This window comes from Helianthus annuus, chromosome 1 (assembly GCF_002127325.2).
Source record: "Helianthus annuus cultivar XRQ/B chromosome 1, HanXRQr2.0-SUNRISE, whole genome shotgun sequence".
Classification (NCBI taxonomy): domain Eukaryota; kingdom Viridiplantae; phylum Streptophyta; class Magnoliopsida; order Asterales; family Asteraceae; genus Helianthus; species Helianthus annuus.
In genome coordinates, this window is record NC_035433.2 from 75,106,938 (window position 1) to 75,124,604 (window position 17,667).

The 17,667-nt window shown below is 40.8% G+C and overlaps 1 protein-coding gene across 1 annotated transcript; it reads left to right on the forward strand.

Annotated features, from left to right (window-relative positions):
• Positions 1-13,461: 13,461 nt before the first annotated feature.
• Positions 13,462-14,252, forward strand: LOC110937175. The gene has a single exon (XM_022179576.2). The coding sequence runs from the start codon at positions 13,653-13,655 to the stop codon at positions 14,097-14,099; it is 447 nt and encodes a 148-aa protein (XP_022035268.1). The 5' UTR covers positions 13,462-13,652; the 3' UTR covers positions 14,100-14,252.
• The last annotated feature ends 3,415 nt before the right edge of the window (positions 14,253-17,667 follow it).

The window sequence follows — 17,667 nt, forward strand, 5'->3', positions numbered from 1 at the left end:
TCAGGCGTTGTCTTTTACCTTTAAAATTGACGGGTTTTGTACTTTATGTTACAAAATCTTGCATTTACGTCCTTTAGCCCTAACCTAGTTAATTTTTTTCATTAATTATGGTCATGTGCTTCGCACATGAGGGCATTTTTGCCATTTCATCTCTTCAGGGACTATTCTGTTATTAAGTTATATATAAGGACTATTGTGTAACAACTTATAACGTTTTATCCCCTCTCTCTTCCTCTCTCTCTCTCTCTCTCTCTCTCTGCAGATTTCATCTTCAGATTATATCTCTCTTCCTCTCTCTCTGAACTTCATCAATCGATAACAACAACAACAATCTCTCAAGTTGTTTTGAATCCAGATTCTGTCTCTCTTCCTCTCTCTCTCTCTCTCTCTCTCTCTCTCTCTCTCTCTCTCTCTCTCTCTCTCTCTCCAATGCCTCCATCGTCACTGTCGGCGGCTCTGTTTCCCCTAATTTTACGTCAAGCCGGCAGCGGTGGTGTTGGTTGGTGACAGCGAAACAGTCATGACGCCGGCATCCCACAGCGGTAAGCGAGGAGAACAGTGACGCCGGCATCCCATGGGGTAGTGGTTGCTGATTTGGGTTGATTGCAAGGTTAGGGTTCCGGTGGGGATGGGGTAGTGGTTTCTGATTTGCTGATTTGGCTGGAAAAAAAATTCAAATTGGGGGTGTTTAGATAAGGAAAAAGGGTTAAATTTCTGATTTAGCAGCCTGTTTATGATCAAGAAAGCTTCTTGTGTACTGATGAATGTTAATGTTGAATCTGGTTCAACATATGTTTGTGGTTTTTAGTAATTGATGAATGTTAATGTTGAATCCAGTTCAACAATTGTGTAATTTATGCCGGTTTTTAGGAACTGATGAATGTTTTTGGTTTTTGGTGATTGTGGATCGAAGGGGTGGATGTTGATGGTGATGTTGGAGACGGTGGAGAGAGTGGTGATGGTGGGTCGGCGACAGGTAAGGGTGGGAGGTGGTGGCGGCAGGTGATAGGCTATGTTTTATTTGTTTTCTAAAAATCATTTATTATTTAGGATGTGAAAAGACAATGCTACCCTCATGTGCAGTGCACATGACACAACTTAACTAGAAATTATAACTGAGTTTGCGCTAAAGGACATTGTCACACCCCAACCGATGGCGGAATCATCGGGGCATGGCACTGAGCGAAACAGATTGTCCAGAAGTTCCCATAACAACTATCATCACTATTTAGTTTAAATAACACGTCCAATACCGTGTCCCAAATAATAAAACAAATTATTACAGATAACAACCAGTCAAATATTCTGTTCCGACAACTCAGATTTAAATGGATAATATAAATATTGTTCGAATGCTCCTAAAGACCCGGTCGGACAAGATCTACAGGCAACTATGCTCTAGACGCTTGTTCCTGACAGACAACTATTTGTTGGGGGGCTCTAGAGCTTCATTCTAGCCTCGCTTTCCTAGCAAGCAAACATCTTAATCACCTGTCACATACGTAATACGTTAAAATAAAGTCAATACATATAATGTAAAGGTGAGCATACAAGTTTGATAATAGCATATAGAGTTCGAATAGTTTACGCATAACCAGCACGTACACAGAGGAAAACGAAGCATGTTAATTATCGACATGGATCTATCGATACCAATGACTGCGGGTTGACTGTCCGAGACAGTTCGCAATACATGATTACCACCGTAATCCATGCAAGTAATTGTCCTTAACAACCCCCGTGTGAACCGTTGCTGAGTCCAAACTATAGTACTACGTCGTTAAGGCAGGTAGACAGCATTACACGTGTAAACATAACAACAAGCATGCATTTAGTCACGTAATACATGCGATTTGGTTAGCGTTCAAATAATTGAGTAGTGTGATCGATTGTGTTTTGAAGTAAGTAACGTATGTAACACCCAAAAGTGCTAAAAGCAAAAAGGGATCGAGTATACTCACAGCGATTGGTTGATGGATTGAAGGGAGCGCTTGAGAGTAGGGTTAGCCTGAATAGTTCGATAGCATAACGATGAATACACGTAAAATGGAAACAGGGGATGATGGGTCGAACAGCCTGGTTGATCGGACAGTTGGTTCGATCGAACGGGTTGTTCGTTCGGCTGGACAGTCCGTTCGGACATTCTGTTCGATTGACCGGTAGGCTCGATCGGCTAGACTGTTCGAGTGGATTGTTTCTTCCTTTGAGTAGGATGTGTTTGTGTATGATGGTTTGACCTTTTGAAGTTTTCGTTGTAGTATTTGAGAACACTGAAGTGTTCTTACCTTTCAGGTCGATCGATCGAACGGTCTGTTTGATCGGCCGGCTTAACTGATCGATTAGACACTTCGATAGTGAGTCCTCAGCTGGATGTCACCTGATCGATCGAACAACATGTTCGATCGGGTGGCACTCCGCACTACTACGAGTTGTAAATCGATTAAGTGTTGAAGCATAGTATCTCATGATCCGAAGAGTAATGTTATCAAACAGCTCGTTCGATCAAACATCACCTTGTTCAATACTATACTTCATGAAATTGTCAAAGTGTGGGGCCACTTGCTAGCCGATCGACTGGCCTGGTCGATCGACTGACATGTCCGATCGGTTGGGCTGTCCGTTCGGTCAGCCTAACTGTTCGGTCAGCTTCCTGACCTGGTCGGCCTATTCGTCTAACACTTTGGCTGTTCTGATTATTTGACGTTATATTGAGGTAGTTTGACAACGAGCTGAACCATGGAGCTTTCGTTCTTACTTGCTTCCCCTGCTCGAACAGGAATCACCCAAGTCCGGCCGGTGAACTGTTCGGAACGGTTAGCTCAACGTTTACCCGAAATCAGTAAACCTCGTAGATAGAATCCGAACCTTGAACCACTCATCCGTTAGAACGATTGGTGAGTTGACTCAAGCTCCGTTTCCACCAGTTTGAAGGCATTGAGTGTAAAAGAGTTGAAAGAAAGTTGAAATTCCTTCTTTAAGTCCTTCACATTATGTAAATGTTCAGATCTGTGATAGATCTTAGCTTGTTTATGTGGAAATCGGTTAGATCCAAGCCATTCATGGTGGAATGAGGCCTAAACATGATGTTCTTGAAGAACACCATGATGACATCATCCTAGAATGCTTAGATCTTGATGATTTCACGGTTAGAAATCAAGATTCGAAAGATAGAAAGGTGTCGGAGTGTGTATTGATCAAGAAAGTACAAGATTTAGGATGAAAACTTACCGGAATCGGAAGAAATCTGAGAAAAGATGAGGAGCACGAGTTGGTCGGTCAGAGAGTTTCCAAAAGTGGAAAGAATGACAATGATAGCCCTATTTATAGGCTCCAAAAGAGGAAAAGGCTAGCCGATCGGCCAGGCATCCCGATCGGACAGCTTGCTCGATCGGACAGTCCGTCCGATTGGCTGGGCTGTTCGATCGGCTGACAGCCTGATCGATCAACAGCCTGGTCCGAGTGTTCGGTGCGACGATTTCTGACATTTCGATTTCGATTGAAGATGATACGAATATGATAGAATTTTCCTATTCAAATTACTTTCAGTCCCAATCACTATATCTAACATATAATCATCTACATCTTGCGTAATCTCTTCTCTACCAATTATTACAACTTGATTTCGATTGAGTTCGATTGAGTTCGATTGAGTTTTGAGTTTCGATTCGATTGGTTCGATTGATCATCACAATACATAAAGTAAACACGCACAAGTAACACCATAAGGCACACACACACGTATAACAACAACCAAAGTTAGCGTAATTCGAGATTTGAGTTCGATGATGGTTCGATCGGTTTGATTATTGATTAATTAACTTTATCGCATTGTTACTTCCTACTATTCAAAGTCGTAAATCAGTTCGCGTCGATTAAACATTCGATTACTTCGATTTCTTAGATTAACAACACTTACTCCACATAATACAAATAAAACATAAAATAGACTATTTACAGTCAAAGAAGTCAAAGTTGACTTGGACTTTGACTTTGATTTTGACATTCGAAAACACAGGGTGTTACAGCCTCCCCTTGTTTAGGGAATTTCGTCCCGAAATTAGGCTCGAAGCTGCACCTCACCGTGAATGATTTTACCAATTTCTCGCTTCAGATCTTCATTCAAACAACTGCGGGTACTTAGCCTTCATGTCGCTTTCGAGTTCCCAAGTAAACTCTGCGCCTCGTTTGCCTTCCCATCGGACTTTCACGATCGGGATGCATGAGAGCCTGAGTTGCTTGGTTTGGCAATCCATGATTTCGACAAGCTTTTCCACAAAGTGTAGCGTTTCGTTTACTTGAAGGTCGTCGAGCGGTACAATCAGATCATGATCAGCTAGACACTTTCGGAGGTTCGACACATGGAAAGTTGGGTGGACGTTACTAAGTTCCTCCGGTAGTTCAAGTCTGTAGGCGACTTTTCCGATCCTTTCCAGAATCTTAAAAGGTCCAACATATGGAGGCACTAGTTTCCCTTTCTTGCTGAATCTGACCACACCCTTCCATGGTGATACCTTTAGGAGTACGTAGTCGCCAACGTCAAATTCAAGGGGTTTCTCCTATCGGCATAACTTTTCTGTCTATCCCTGGCTTTCGACAAGTTGTCGCGAATCTAGAGGATTTTGTCAGTCGTTTCTTGTAATAGCTCGGGACCAGTTAGTTGCGAATGACCGATCTCGTGCCACACAATAGGCGAACGACATCTTCTTCCATATAAGGCCTCGAATGGTGCCATTTGTATGCTGGCATGATAGCTGTTGTTGTACGAGAATTCGACTAACGGTAGGTATTTGTTCCAACTACCACCAAAGTCTATGACACACGCGCGGAGCATGTCTTCAAGAGTACGGATCGTTCTTTCAGTCTGTCCGTTAGTTTGAGGATGGAATGCAGTACTCAGGTTAAGCGACGTACCAAGGGCCGCTTGAAACGTTTCCCACAATCGCGATGTAAACCGAGCATCACGGTCTGAAATGATGTCACGAGGCGTACCATGATTACAAATGGTCTCGTCGGTGTGGATTCGGGCTAGTCGTTCTACCTTGTAGTCTTCCCGTATTGGTAAAAAGTGGGCTGATTTGGTCAGACGATCAACTATAACCCAAATGCTGTCGTGACCTGATGGCATGGGCGGTAATTTGTTTACGAAATCCATAGCTATACTCTCCCACTTCCATATAGGGATTGGAGGTTGTTCGAGTAAGCCAGATGGTCGTTGATGTTTAGCCTTAACTCTCGCACAAGTCAGGCAACTTCCAACATAGAGGGCGATATCCCGTTTCATACCCGGCCACCAGTACTTGTAACGAAGATCCTGGTACATTTTATCGGCACCGGGATGAATAGAATAACAGGATTTGTGGGCTTCGTTCGTTATAATCTTTCGCAAATCGGTCTGCTTAGGGATCCAAATTCGGTCCAGATAATAGAAAATCCCATCTGCCTTGCTTACCAGTTGAGCTCCATCGTGGTAGATTCTCTCTTTCTTCAAAGTGTGTTCGTTAAAACAAGTATGCTGGGCTTCGCGGATGAGAGTTTCGAGATCATGCTGGGCTTGGGTATTGCGAATACTGAGCGAATAACTCCGTCTGCTGAGTGCGTCGGCAACAACATTTGCCTTGCCTGGGTGATAACGAATCTCACAGTCGTAATCGTTAAGAAGTTCTACCCATCGGCATTGACGCATGTTATGTTCTTTCTGATTAAAGATGTGTTGTAAACTCCTGTGATCGGTGAAGATCGTACACTTGGTACCATACAGGTAGTGTCGCCAAATCTTCAATGCAAAAACAAATGCGCCTAGCTCGAGATCGTGGGTTGTATAGTTCTTCTCGTGGATTTTGAGCTGACGAGATGCGTAAGCTATAACCTTGTCTCGTTGCATGAGAACACAGCCAAGCCCAAGGTTAGAAGCATCACAGTAGATAATGAAATTGTTGTTTCCGTCTGGTAACGCGAGAACAGGAGCATTGCAGAGCTTGCGCTTAAGGGTTTGAAAAGCAGATTCTTGTTCAGTTCCCCAAACAAAGGACCTGTCTTTATGAGTAAGAGCGGTAAGCGGCACAGCGATCTTAGAGAATCCTTCGATGAATCGTCGATAATAGCCTGCTAATCCAAGAAAAGATTGGACTTCAGATGGGTTCTTTGGCGTAATCCAGCTTTTAACTGCTTCAATCTTCGCGGGATCGACATGAATACCCTGACTATTCACGATGTGACCCTGAAACTGAACCTCCTCCAACCAGAATTCGCACTTGGAGAACTTGGCATAGAGTTGGTTCCCCTGGAGTAACTCGAGAACCAAACGTAGATGTTGCGCGTGTTCGGCTTTCGACTTGGAATAAATCAGGACATCATCGATGAATACGACGACGAACCGGTCAAGATAAGGCTTACACATGCGATTCATCAAATCCATAAAAACGCGGGTGCGTTGGTTAGACCAAAAGGCATAACAACGAACTCATAGTGGCCGTATCGAGTACGAAAGGCGGTTTTGGGTATGTCTTCCTCTTGTATGCGTAACTGATGATAACCTGAGCGTAAATCGATCTTCGAAAAACACGATGCACCTTGTAGCTGATCAAACAAATCGTCGATTCGAGGTAGGGGATAACGGTTCTTAATGGTCAGCTTATTCAATTCCCGATAGTCGATGCACATCCTGAACGACCCATCCTTCTTTTTGACGAAAAGGACCGGTGCGCCCCAAGGAGAGGTGCTCGGGCAAATAAAGCCTTTTTCAAGTAACTCCTGGAGTTGGTTTGAGAGTTCCCTCATTTCGGATGGCGCGAGTCGATAAGGGGCTTTAGCAACAGGGTTAGCTTCAGGAATAAGGTCGATACAAAAGTCGATATCACCACTTGGCGGTAGTCCGGGAAGATCGTCAGGGAACACCTGAGGAAATTCACGAACCACTGGGACGTCTTTGACTTCGGCCTTCTTTTTCTTTTCCTTCTCCGCTACAACAATGTTGGCCAAGAAAGCGTTGTATTCCTTGCGGAGATACTTGCTAGCTTGGACGCATGACATGAGCTTGAGACCTTTTGAAGCTGTTTCACCGTATACACATAAGAGATCACCATTTGCGAGCGAGAATCGAATCATCTTTTCAAAACACACAACTTCAGCATGGTTTTCGCGTAGAAAGTCCATCCCTACTATGACGTCAAAACTTCCGAGCTGCATCGGAATGAGATTAATTGGGAAGAGGTGATTGTTAAGCTCGAGGGTACAATCACGAAGAATAGAGTTAACAGCGACGGTTCTTCCAGTAGCAACTTCGACTTCGAATGACGAGGGAAGATAAGAGCGCTTACGACTAAGGAGCTTCTCGAATTCAAACGACACAAAGCAGTTATCGGCTCCAGTATCAAACAAACATGATGCATAAATACCATTCACAAGGAACGTACCATTAACCATGTTGTTATCAGCCTGAGCTTGACGGGCGTTGATGTTAAACGTTCTGGCACGGGCTACTTGCTGTTGCTGCTGAGGCTGCCGCTGTGTCTGCTGCTGGGGTTCTTGTTTCATAACCCGGTTCGGGCACATGTTTACAAAGTGGTTAGGATCACCACATGCAAAACAGACTCGAGCATTGAACACTGGTGCTTGAGCTGCAGGTTGGCCTTGAGGGGCTGGAAGTAGAGCTTGATAAGCGGCGGCTTGAACTGGGGCTTGACGGGGACCATAGCGACAGTTCGCAGTGAAATGCTCGTAGAGGTTGCAGTAGGCGCAGAAACGACAGGCGATTCCCACCGGGTGATGATATGAACATGTCGGACAGAGCGGGTGGGGACCTGTGTAAGCGCGCTTGGCTGGCGGCACATTGATCACTGGAGCTTGTCGATGGTGAGACTGCTGCTGAGCCTGTACGGCTTGCAGAGGAGCAGCAGTCGTTGTCACAGCACAGTTCTTGTTGCTGGAGCTGTTGTTGTTGTGCTTCTTCTTTCTTCTTGATGACTTGGAGGGTTGAGCAGTGGTGGTGTCGACGGTCGATGCGGTGGTGGCTTGGTGCAGAGACTTGGTATGCTTATCCCAAAAACCAGACTTCACTCGCTTGTCATTGATCTCAGCGGCAAGCAGGTAAGTCTCCGCAATTGATGCTGTCTTGGTAGCATGAACAAAATCGGCAACACAGTCGGGTAGAGCTCGAATGTACTTCTTGATGGCCATGTCTGGCGTCTTGACTTGGTCGGGACAGATGATGCTAAGCTGCTTGAAGCGAGCAGTTAAAGCAGCGTTGTCTCCATCCTTCTGCTTGATGTTCCAAAACTCGTCCTCTAGCTTTTGGCGTTCATGGGGAGGGCAGAATTCGTCCATCATGATGGCCTTCAACTCCTCCCAAGTCAGCTCATAAGCTGCATCGTTTCCGCGCTTGTTTCATTCGGCCGTACACCAGTCTAGTGCTCGGGACTGGAAGACGCCTGTAGCATTGAGGGTGCGGAGATTTTCAGGACAACCGCTTTGGCCTAGAGTGACTTCAACTAAATCGAACCATTGAAACATGGCGGTAGGGCCATCTTCTCCGGTGAATTCTTTGGGTCCACATGCTTTAAACTGTTTGAAGCTGAAACCAGTCTTGTTGGCATCCTTAGGAGCTTCAGTTCGCGACTCATCGGACGATTTACTGACGTTCTCATACACCTCGCTTACAGCTTTTGCCACACTCTTGGCAATGATAGTAGCGAGACGCTTGTCTCTCTTCTCTTGGCGAGTAAGATGGTGTCGGGATCCAGACGACATTGTCTAGAACAGACATCGTCACAGGACCCAACACAACATGATTGAATCTCACCTCACACGTCTACTACTTACTAAAGCTTAGAAATACATCGAAACATGTATTGCATAACACTTAAACATATAACCACAGATTCACGTAATCACAGAAACACATAAGCACGTAGGCACATAGAGCACAGAGACACATAAGCACAGAAGCACATACGCATTTAATCACAGAGGCACTAGGTACGTGGTTCCCTATAAGCACATAGAGCATTCTGACTGCCTCAAGATCCTATCATTCAAAGCTCGCGTGTCATTCGCATATAGTGATCGCGTATAGTATGTCGAATAGTATCGTATAGTTGTATAGCATGTCGAGTATAGTATAGCGTATATCGTAGCACAATATCGTCTAAGTTCGTAACGACTTGTTAGCGTTTTGAGGTAGAGGAGCAATGCGAATCATGTGTGTCGATCAAAGTGATAGCAAAATCGAATAAACCTCAAATTTTAAACATTTAAACAGTTAAACACATATATCACATAAAAGCAACGAATCATCAGAGTCGCAACTGCGGGCTCAGAATCGAAAACATATGAAAATCGAGAGATAGATTGTCTGCGGCTACTAGACATTGACTACCCAAAGCGGTTCGACTATTCTCAAATTGACTTGTCGTCACTTTTCGACCTTTGGGATCGTGCTTTTGCCTCGATTCTTGGGCATCCAGCATGTATTCCCTAGGTCATACTTGTGAGTTCAGGTCGTTGGAGTCCGTCGAGGCTTTGGTAAGATGAGTAAAAGTTGGAATAAGTTGCCAAGGTTCGGGTTTCACCCCTGGCTTAGCAATTTCTTCCTTGTTTTAATAAAATTGAGGAGATTATTCATCAAAATATGGATTTCACTCCTGATTTTGTATAATTCTCCTCGTTCGTTATTGAAAAGTGATGAAGAATCCTTCGATAGGTGGATAAAACAGCATTGATCCAGCAATTTGGTCGGGAGTTTGCGGTTTTCACACCTGATTCTGACCAAATCGCCTTCTCATCATTGAAAATTCGAGTGTGGTGATAGTGTAGAATAGCAGGATTTAGCGTATACGCTTGGTCTGTTGGTTCCTAACTATAGTCTAGGTCTCTAAGACAGCGACCCGGACTAGGTCGTGTCTAGCCTAATTCCCTACAGTTATGGCTCTGATACCAATCTGTCACACCCCAACCGGCGGCGGAATCATCGGGGCATGGCACTGAGCGAAACAGATTGTCCAGAAGTTTCCATAACAACTATCATCACTATTTAGTTTAAATAACACGTCCCATACCGTGTCCCAAATAATAAAACAAATTATTACAGATAACAACCAGTCAAATATTCTGTTCCGACAACTCAGATTTAAATGGATAATATAAATATTGTTCGAATGCTCTAAAAAGACCCGGTCGGACAAGATCTATAGGCAACTATGCTCTAGACGCTTGTTCCTGACAGACAACTATTTGTTGGGGGGCTCTAGAGCTTTATTCTAGCCTCGCTTTTCCTAGCAAGCAAACATCTTAAACACCTGTCACATACGTTAAAATAAAGTCAATACATATAATGTAAAGGTGAGCATACAAGTTTGATAATAGCATATAGAGTTCGAATAGTTTACGCATAACCAGCACGTACACAGAGGAAAACGAAGCATGTTAATTATCGACATGGATCTATCGATACCAATGACTGCGGGTTGACTGTCCGAGACAGTTCGCAATACATGATTACCACCGTAATCCATGCAAGTAATTGTCCTTAACAACCCCCGTGTGAACCGGTGCTGAGTCCAAACTATAGTACTACGTCGTTAAGGCAGGTAGACAGCAATACATGATTACCACCGTAATCCATGTGTTTGTGTATGATGGTTTGACCTTTTGAAGTTTTCGTTGTAGTATTTGAGAACACCGAAGTGTTCTTACCTTTCAGGTCGATCAATCGAACGGTATGTTCGATCGGCCGGCTTAACCGATCGATTAGACACTTTGATAGTGAGTCCTCAGCTGGATGTCACCTGATCGATCGAACAACATGTTCGATCGGGTGGCACTCCGCACTACTACGAGTTGTAAATCGATTAAGTGTTGAAGCATAGTATCTCATGATCCGAAGAGTAATGTTATCAAACAGCTCGTTCGATCGAACATCACCTTGTTCAATACTATACTTCATGAAATTGTCAAAGTGTGGGGCCACTTGCTAGCCGATCGGCTGGCCTGGTCGATCGGGTGACATGTCCGATCGGTTGGGCTGTCCGTTCAGACAGCCTAACCGTTCGGTCAGCTTCCTGACCTGGTCGGCCTATTCGTCTAACACTTTGGTTGTTCTGATTATTTGACGTTATATTGAGGTAGTTTGACAATGAGCTGAACCATGGAGCTTTCGTTCTTACTTGCTTCCCCTGATCGGACAGGAATCACCCAAGTCCGGCCGGTGAACTGTTCGGAACGGTTAGCTCAACGTTTACCTGAAATCGGTGAACCTCGTAAATAGAATCCAAACCCTGAACCACTCATCCGTTAGAACGATTGGTGAGTTGACTCAAGCTTCGTTTCCACCAGTTTGAAGGCATTGAGTGTAAAAGAGTTGAAAGAAAGTTGAAATTCCTTCTTTCAATCCTTCACATTATGTAAATGTTCAGATCTGTGATAGATCTTAACATGTTTATGTGGAAATCGGTTAGATCCAAGCCATTCATGGTGGAATGAGGCCTAAACATGATGTTCTTGAAGAACACCATGATGACATCATCCTAGAATGCTTAGATCTTGATGATTTCACGGTTAGAAATCAAGATTCGAAAGATAGAAAGGTGTAGGAGTGTGTATTGATCAAGAAAGTACAAGATTTAGGATGAAAACTTACCGGAATCGGAAGAAATCTGAGAAAAGATGAGGAGCACGAGCTGGTCGGTCAGAGAGTTTCCAAAAGTGGAAAGAATGACAATGACAGCCCTAATTATAGGCTCCAAAAGAGGAAAAGGCTGGCCGATCGGCCAGGCATCCCGATCGGACAGCCTGCTCGATCGGACAGTCCGTCCGATCGGCTGGGCTATTCGATCGGCTGACAGCCTGATCGATCAACAGCCTGGTTCGAGTGTTCGGTGCGACGATTTCTGACATTTCGATTTCGATTGAAGATGATACGAATACGATAGAATTTTCCTATTCAAATTACTTTCAGTCCCAATCACTATATCTAACATATAATCATCTACATCTTGCGTAATCTCTTCTCTACCAATTATTACAACTTGATTTTGATTGTGTTCGATTGAGTTTCGAGTTTCGATTCGATTGGTTCGATTGATCATCACAATACATAAAGTAAACATGCACAAGTAACACCATAAGGCACACACACACGTATAACAACAACCAAAGTTCGCGTAATTCGAGATTTGAGTTCGATGATGGTTCGATCGGTTTGATTATTGATTAGTTAACTTTATCGCATTGTTACTTCCTACTATTCACAATCGTAAATCTATTCGCGTCGATTAAACATTCGATTACTTCGATTTCTTAGATTAACAACACTTACTCCACATAATACAAATAAAACATAAAATTGACTATTTACAGTCAAAGAACTCAAAGTTGACTTGGACTTTGATTTTGACATTCGAAAACGCGGGGTGTTACAGACATAACGTGCAGAATTTTGAAACATTAAGTACAAAACTCATCAATTTTAAAGGTAAATGACAGCGCCTGAAATTTAGGACAAACATAAAGGACAAAACTTGTAATTTACTCTTTTTTTTTCGAACGGCAGCTATTTTATTAAAACAAACAACTATTTTATTAAAACAAACAAAATAAAACAAAGGGGCCAGCAAGAAACTGAGGATCCCGGGAGTCAAAACGAAATTACAAGATTATGTTGTCGCCCCTGTCATTGCCACCCGCCACTGCTGACCACTACCATCCACCACCATTGCCACCCTCCGCCACCGCCACCGCCACCACAACCCCCACCCCCACCTCCGCCACCACCACCCATCGCCGCCGCCATCCTCCACCACCAAACACCGGCGGCATTGCTAACCACCGCCACCCGTCACGCTTTTATTCCTTCTTCTTTTCGTAGCCTGCCAAACACTACAAGGTAATGATTCATTTCATTCCATTCCTATGTGATAACCAAACAAGACCATGGAATGGAATGATCCATTCCATTACCTCGTCTATTCTAATTATTCGTCCATTCCATTACATCATACCAAATAGAACCTAACACATAACTTATGGGGAAATGACAAGAGTAAGAAGCCATTGGGAAGGGCTGTTTGTAGGTTTTATTTATTTTTTTAAGTAAAAAGTATAATGATTATTTTATGCAATAATTTTTTTTTAACGCTAGCAACTAAAAATGACCAAAGATGTTACGAAGCCAACAAACTCTTGGACCAAAGTCCAAACCCATATTTTCTCAAAGTAAAGACCAAAACCACAATATGACTTTACAAGATGAACCATCATTATAATTAACTCCAATATTTGAAAACAATTTGCTTGAGACTCAAGAACTCATTAACCTAATCACATTACATTTTTACAAGTCACTCAACAACATATGTAATAAAAAAACCATCTCCGTCTTAGGTTTATGTTTAAAGTAGAAGTCAAATTTAAAATACAATTGTACAAAGATTGCAAGTGCAAAAATGTACTATCCAAGAAATAATCAAAACTACGGCCGAATTATTTTCATTATTTCACTCCACTCTATATTATAATACTCCATCTACACGCCCATATCATTTGCACATTCACCTCTCTATCTATATAAATACACCACCACAAACACCCTCAAACCACCTACTCAAACATTTCAAAATCTCCACCACATCAAATAGATTCAAAAACTTCAATATATAGCAATGGGAAATAGTTTAAGATGTTGTTTATCTTGTCTTCTTCCATGTGGAGCTCTAGACTTGATTAGAATTGTTCATTTAAACGGTGTCGTTGAAGAGATCACACATCCGATCACCGCCGGTGAGGTTCTAAGCAACTATCCTAACTATGTATTAAGCAAACCGACGTCACATGGTGTCGTTAGGCGGATAGTGATATTGTCAAGTAATTCTGAGCTCAAGAGAGGTGGTATTTATTTTTTGATCCCGGCTTCTTCTGTCCCGGAAAATAAGAGAAAACCGAGGCGGGAAAGTTTGGAGAAGGCGGTGAAGATCAAGACGGTGATGGGTGATGCGGTGGCGGTAGGTGGTGGTGTTGTGGCTGAGAAGAAGGTTAGGCGGCAGAGAGTTCGCCGGAGTGTTGATGGTGGTGAGTGGCGACCTAGGCTTGAATGCATATGTGAAGAATAATAATAATTGTTTTTGGTTTCTTGTGGATAGATGTATATTATTTTTTTTATTCTAGTTTTAAGGAAAAAGATACACCTTCAACCAAAGTGATATCAAGGACATGTTAGTTGTTGATATATGATTAAAAAAAGTTATATGATTGTTGTTAACATTTGAAAACTGAAGTAATAATTGAACATTTTTAAAAATTGAGAAGATAAGAGTGTTGATTTTTACAATAGTTATGGGGATTTAAATTATTGCAAGTGTAAGGTTGGTAATATTAGATGTAACAAAAAAGCTACTATTTAAAAAACAGTTATTTAACATGGTTTCAGCGTATGTTGGGTCAAAATCATACACTATTTAATATCTTTGATAAAAGTCATGGCAAATGCGTATTCGATACGGTTTGTTCACCTTATCATAAATATTTGAGACGATTTTATCTGCATGTTAAAAGCACTTGACACGGCTAGAGACTATTCCAAACCCGTCCTTAATTCCCCCCCCCCCCCCCCCACACACACACTCTCTCTTTAAAAATCAGTTTGTTAGGTAGATGTGATTTTGATGGTTAAAAAAACAAAAGGCCAAATTCAACTTGCATAGATCATCATGAAACCTGAAACTGCAAATTCACCTCATCTTAATACCCTACGTTGGAAAAAAAAAAAAAAAGCTTGTTATAGTGAATTGAATATATTAATGTCTTGTGCCTTATGCTTGCATGATCTAAAAACACATATTACAATTAATCTTATCAGGGTGTATATCTCATGACCCGATATAAAAATGCACAAAATATTTATTTTTACTGAGTAAATTTCTATACCTTACATTTTCAAAGCACTTGTACAGTGCTTTTTATTTATTTATTATTATTATTCTAATTAGTCCATTTTAACCACTAGCATACTTTAGTTTTTTTTAGTAATTATTTTACTTTCAAATTGAATTGTTAGTGAAGTCATCTAATACTTTTTATTTTTTTCTTTTATTTATTTGATTATTTTTAATATAAAATTTTTATTGTTGCAATTTCTTTTGGATAGACTTTTTTTTTCGCTTATAATCTAAAGAAATACAATATTTTATAAAATTCCGAGTATGCAATTATGATATGCTTATTTTTATCTATTTTTAGACATAAATTTTATTTAAAACCGAGTTGTACACATGAATATAAAATGATGTCGTTTACCTTTTTTTTTATTTAAGCAATATAATATGATGTTTTATAAGCTATTTACTCTTTTCATTATTTGAGTAACATAATATGACATTAACTAAAGTATCGAATATATCATTGCGACGTGTTTATTTTTTATCAACGATTAATGTTTTTATTCGAGCGAACATCGATACCAGCATTATAATTGGTTTTATGGTTTTCTTGACATTACGATATAAAATTCATTGAGTTTTTTGTATACAGTTAGACCGTTTACCTTTTTTTGTTATCATAAGTTGCATAATATAAAATTTTGAATACACGTTGCGACATGCTTAATTTGAATACGATTCAATAAAATTTTTAATCGAATAGGTAAATGTAGTTGATTTTTTTGTACTATGCCATAAAGAACCGAACCATACTGTTCGAACTATATCGATACCATTATTGTATTCGTTTTTATGATTTTCTCGACGTGACGGTACAAACTAATTGAAAATAAAGTTGTATTGGTAATACAGTAATTTTTAGTACCGTAAGCTATAGCGAGTGCTAGTGACCGAACCGATGCCCCGACTAAACAGCATGGGTACTAGTATCGGTATTTGTTTTTATAGTTTTCTATCAATATAAAACACGTGAAGATATCCTTTTGGGTGTACCTCTTTTGGTTGCTATAAGAACCGAGCCGATACGGTGTTGATACTTTAACGAATTGAGTTGATGCCGACCGTATGGCCGCCGCGAAGCGCGGAAATCCCACTAGTTAGAGATAAAAGAGAGTTGATGGGGATTCAAAGTGTTTACTCTCAAGAACGTGTCTTCTATTTGTAGGTTTTATTGAGACATTTACGCCATGTACTTTAAGTACGAACGTTATCTGACCTTTTTATTATCATATTGGTAATGCACGTCGTGTATATATATATATATATATATATTTTTTTTTTGCCGTTGGGTGATGGTGAGCTGTTCTCCTGACCAAAGTTGATCCAGATCAAATTTGGTTCGGATGATGGTTCTACTTCTAGTGGTTAATATGTGAGTTATTCATTTAAGTGTTGTTGAGTCCAACCCATCTAAAGGTATGTTGTCACCCAAATAATATAAAACTCAATCATTAGTAATGTGCATTGGACATGATCAAAGCAAAAGTACCAAAAGCAATACAAAAGTGTTATTATTATTATTTTTATGAAATTGGAAATCATTGATTGCTAGTTTCTTTTGTCAAATTTAAAGAAAGGTACATTTACATAGAGATAGACACACCACACCAATAACTTGCATGACAAACATAGTTAACAATGGAGTTGGACCTAAACATAAACAAACACAAATTAGTGGTATACATGTAAAAACAAAAAAAGATAGATGTTGATGTTTTTTTTTTCTAAACCTATTTAGTTATTAATGGATGATTCAGGTTGTATCTTATCTAACTAGTTAAAAATAGTTACGTAAAAGGAACCGGGTTGCATTTGTTGAAATGGTCCTAAATCTACTTTTAATTTTTATAAAATCTCCAAAAATTGTTATTTTTTAATATGATTCAGGCTGTATTTTATAACATTAAATCAATAGCACTCGATTAAGAAAATATAATATAACTATACTAAATTACTTGTACCTAAAACTAGAAAATATAATATAGCTAATACTAAATTACTTGTACCTAAGTATAAACTAGTATTCTTAATAAAGCCCTTGGAAGTATGTAGAGGTGCATAATACCAGGTTTTTTTTAACACCTAGGTTTGGGTATGGACCCGGATATAGGTATGATCGGGTATGCTTTTTTCGGGTATTGGCAATAACCAGTTCGAGTCCGGGTATTGGCCTGAAAAACCATACCTGATGTAATCGGTTCTGGGTAGAGTTTGAGTACAGGTAGTCTATACTTGGGTATCAAAATACCCTATTTTCAGGTAAAAATGACCCGGTTTCCGGGTATGGATTGGGTCTTTTTTCGGGGGCTGCTGACTTTTTTGTTCCGAGTTCATTTTTTTTTTTTGGATAAAGACTTCAAATCAATATGGTAAATATGAATAAATAACATAAAAGTGCATATGTATTAGATTTATATACATAAAATTTCAAAAATCATAAAAAAACAATAGATTTATATATTGGGTATTGAAAATAGCCGGTTCGGGTATGGAAAAACCCCGGTTTCGGGTATGGACCCGGTACCGGTTTTCGGGTATGGATCAGGTCCGGTTGCGGGTTCGGGTATTAATCTAAAAATGTATACCCTATCCATACCCTACGGGTAGGTATGGGTTTGGGCACCCCCAGTTCCAAATTTTTTTATCAGGTTCGAGTCCAGGTTCGGCTGTTTTGCACCACTACTTGCAACTTTGCAAGGAAAAAGGAAAGACAAACAAAAGGAGCCCAAACAAAGGGGGAAAG

What these genes read in the sequence shown, in the direction of transcription:
- LOC110937175 (XM_022179576.2), top strand. Translation starts at nt 13,653, where the DNA reads ATGGGAAATAGTTTAAGATGTTGTTTATCTTGTCTTCTTCCATGTGGA.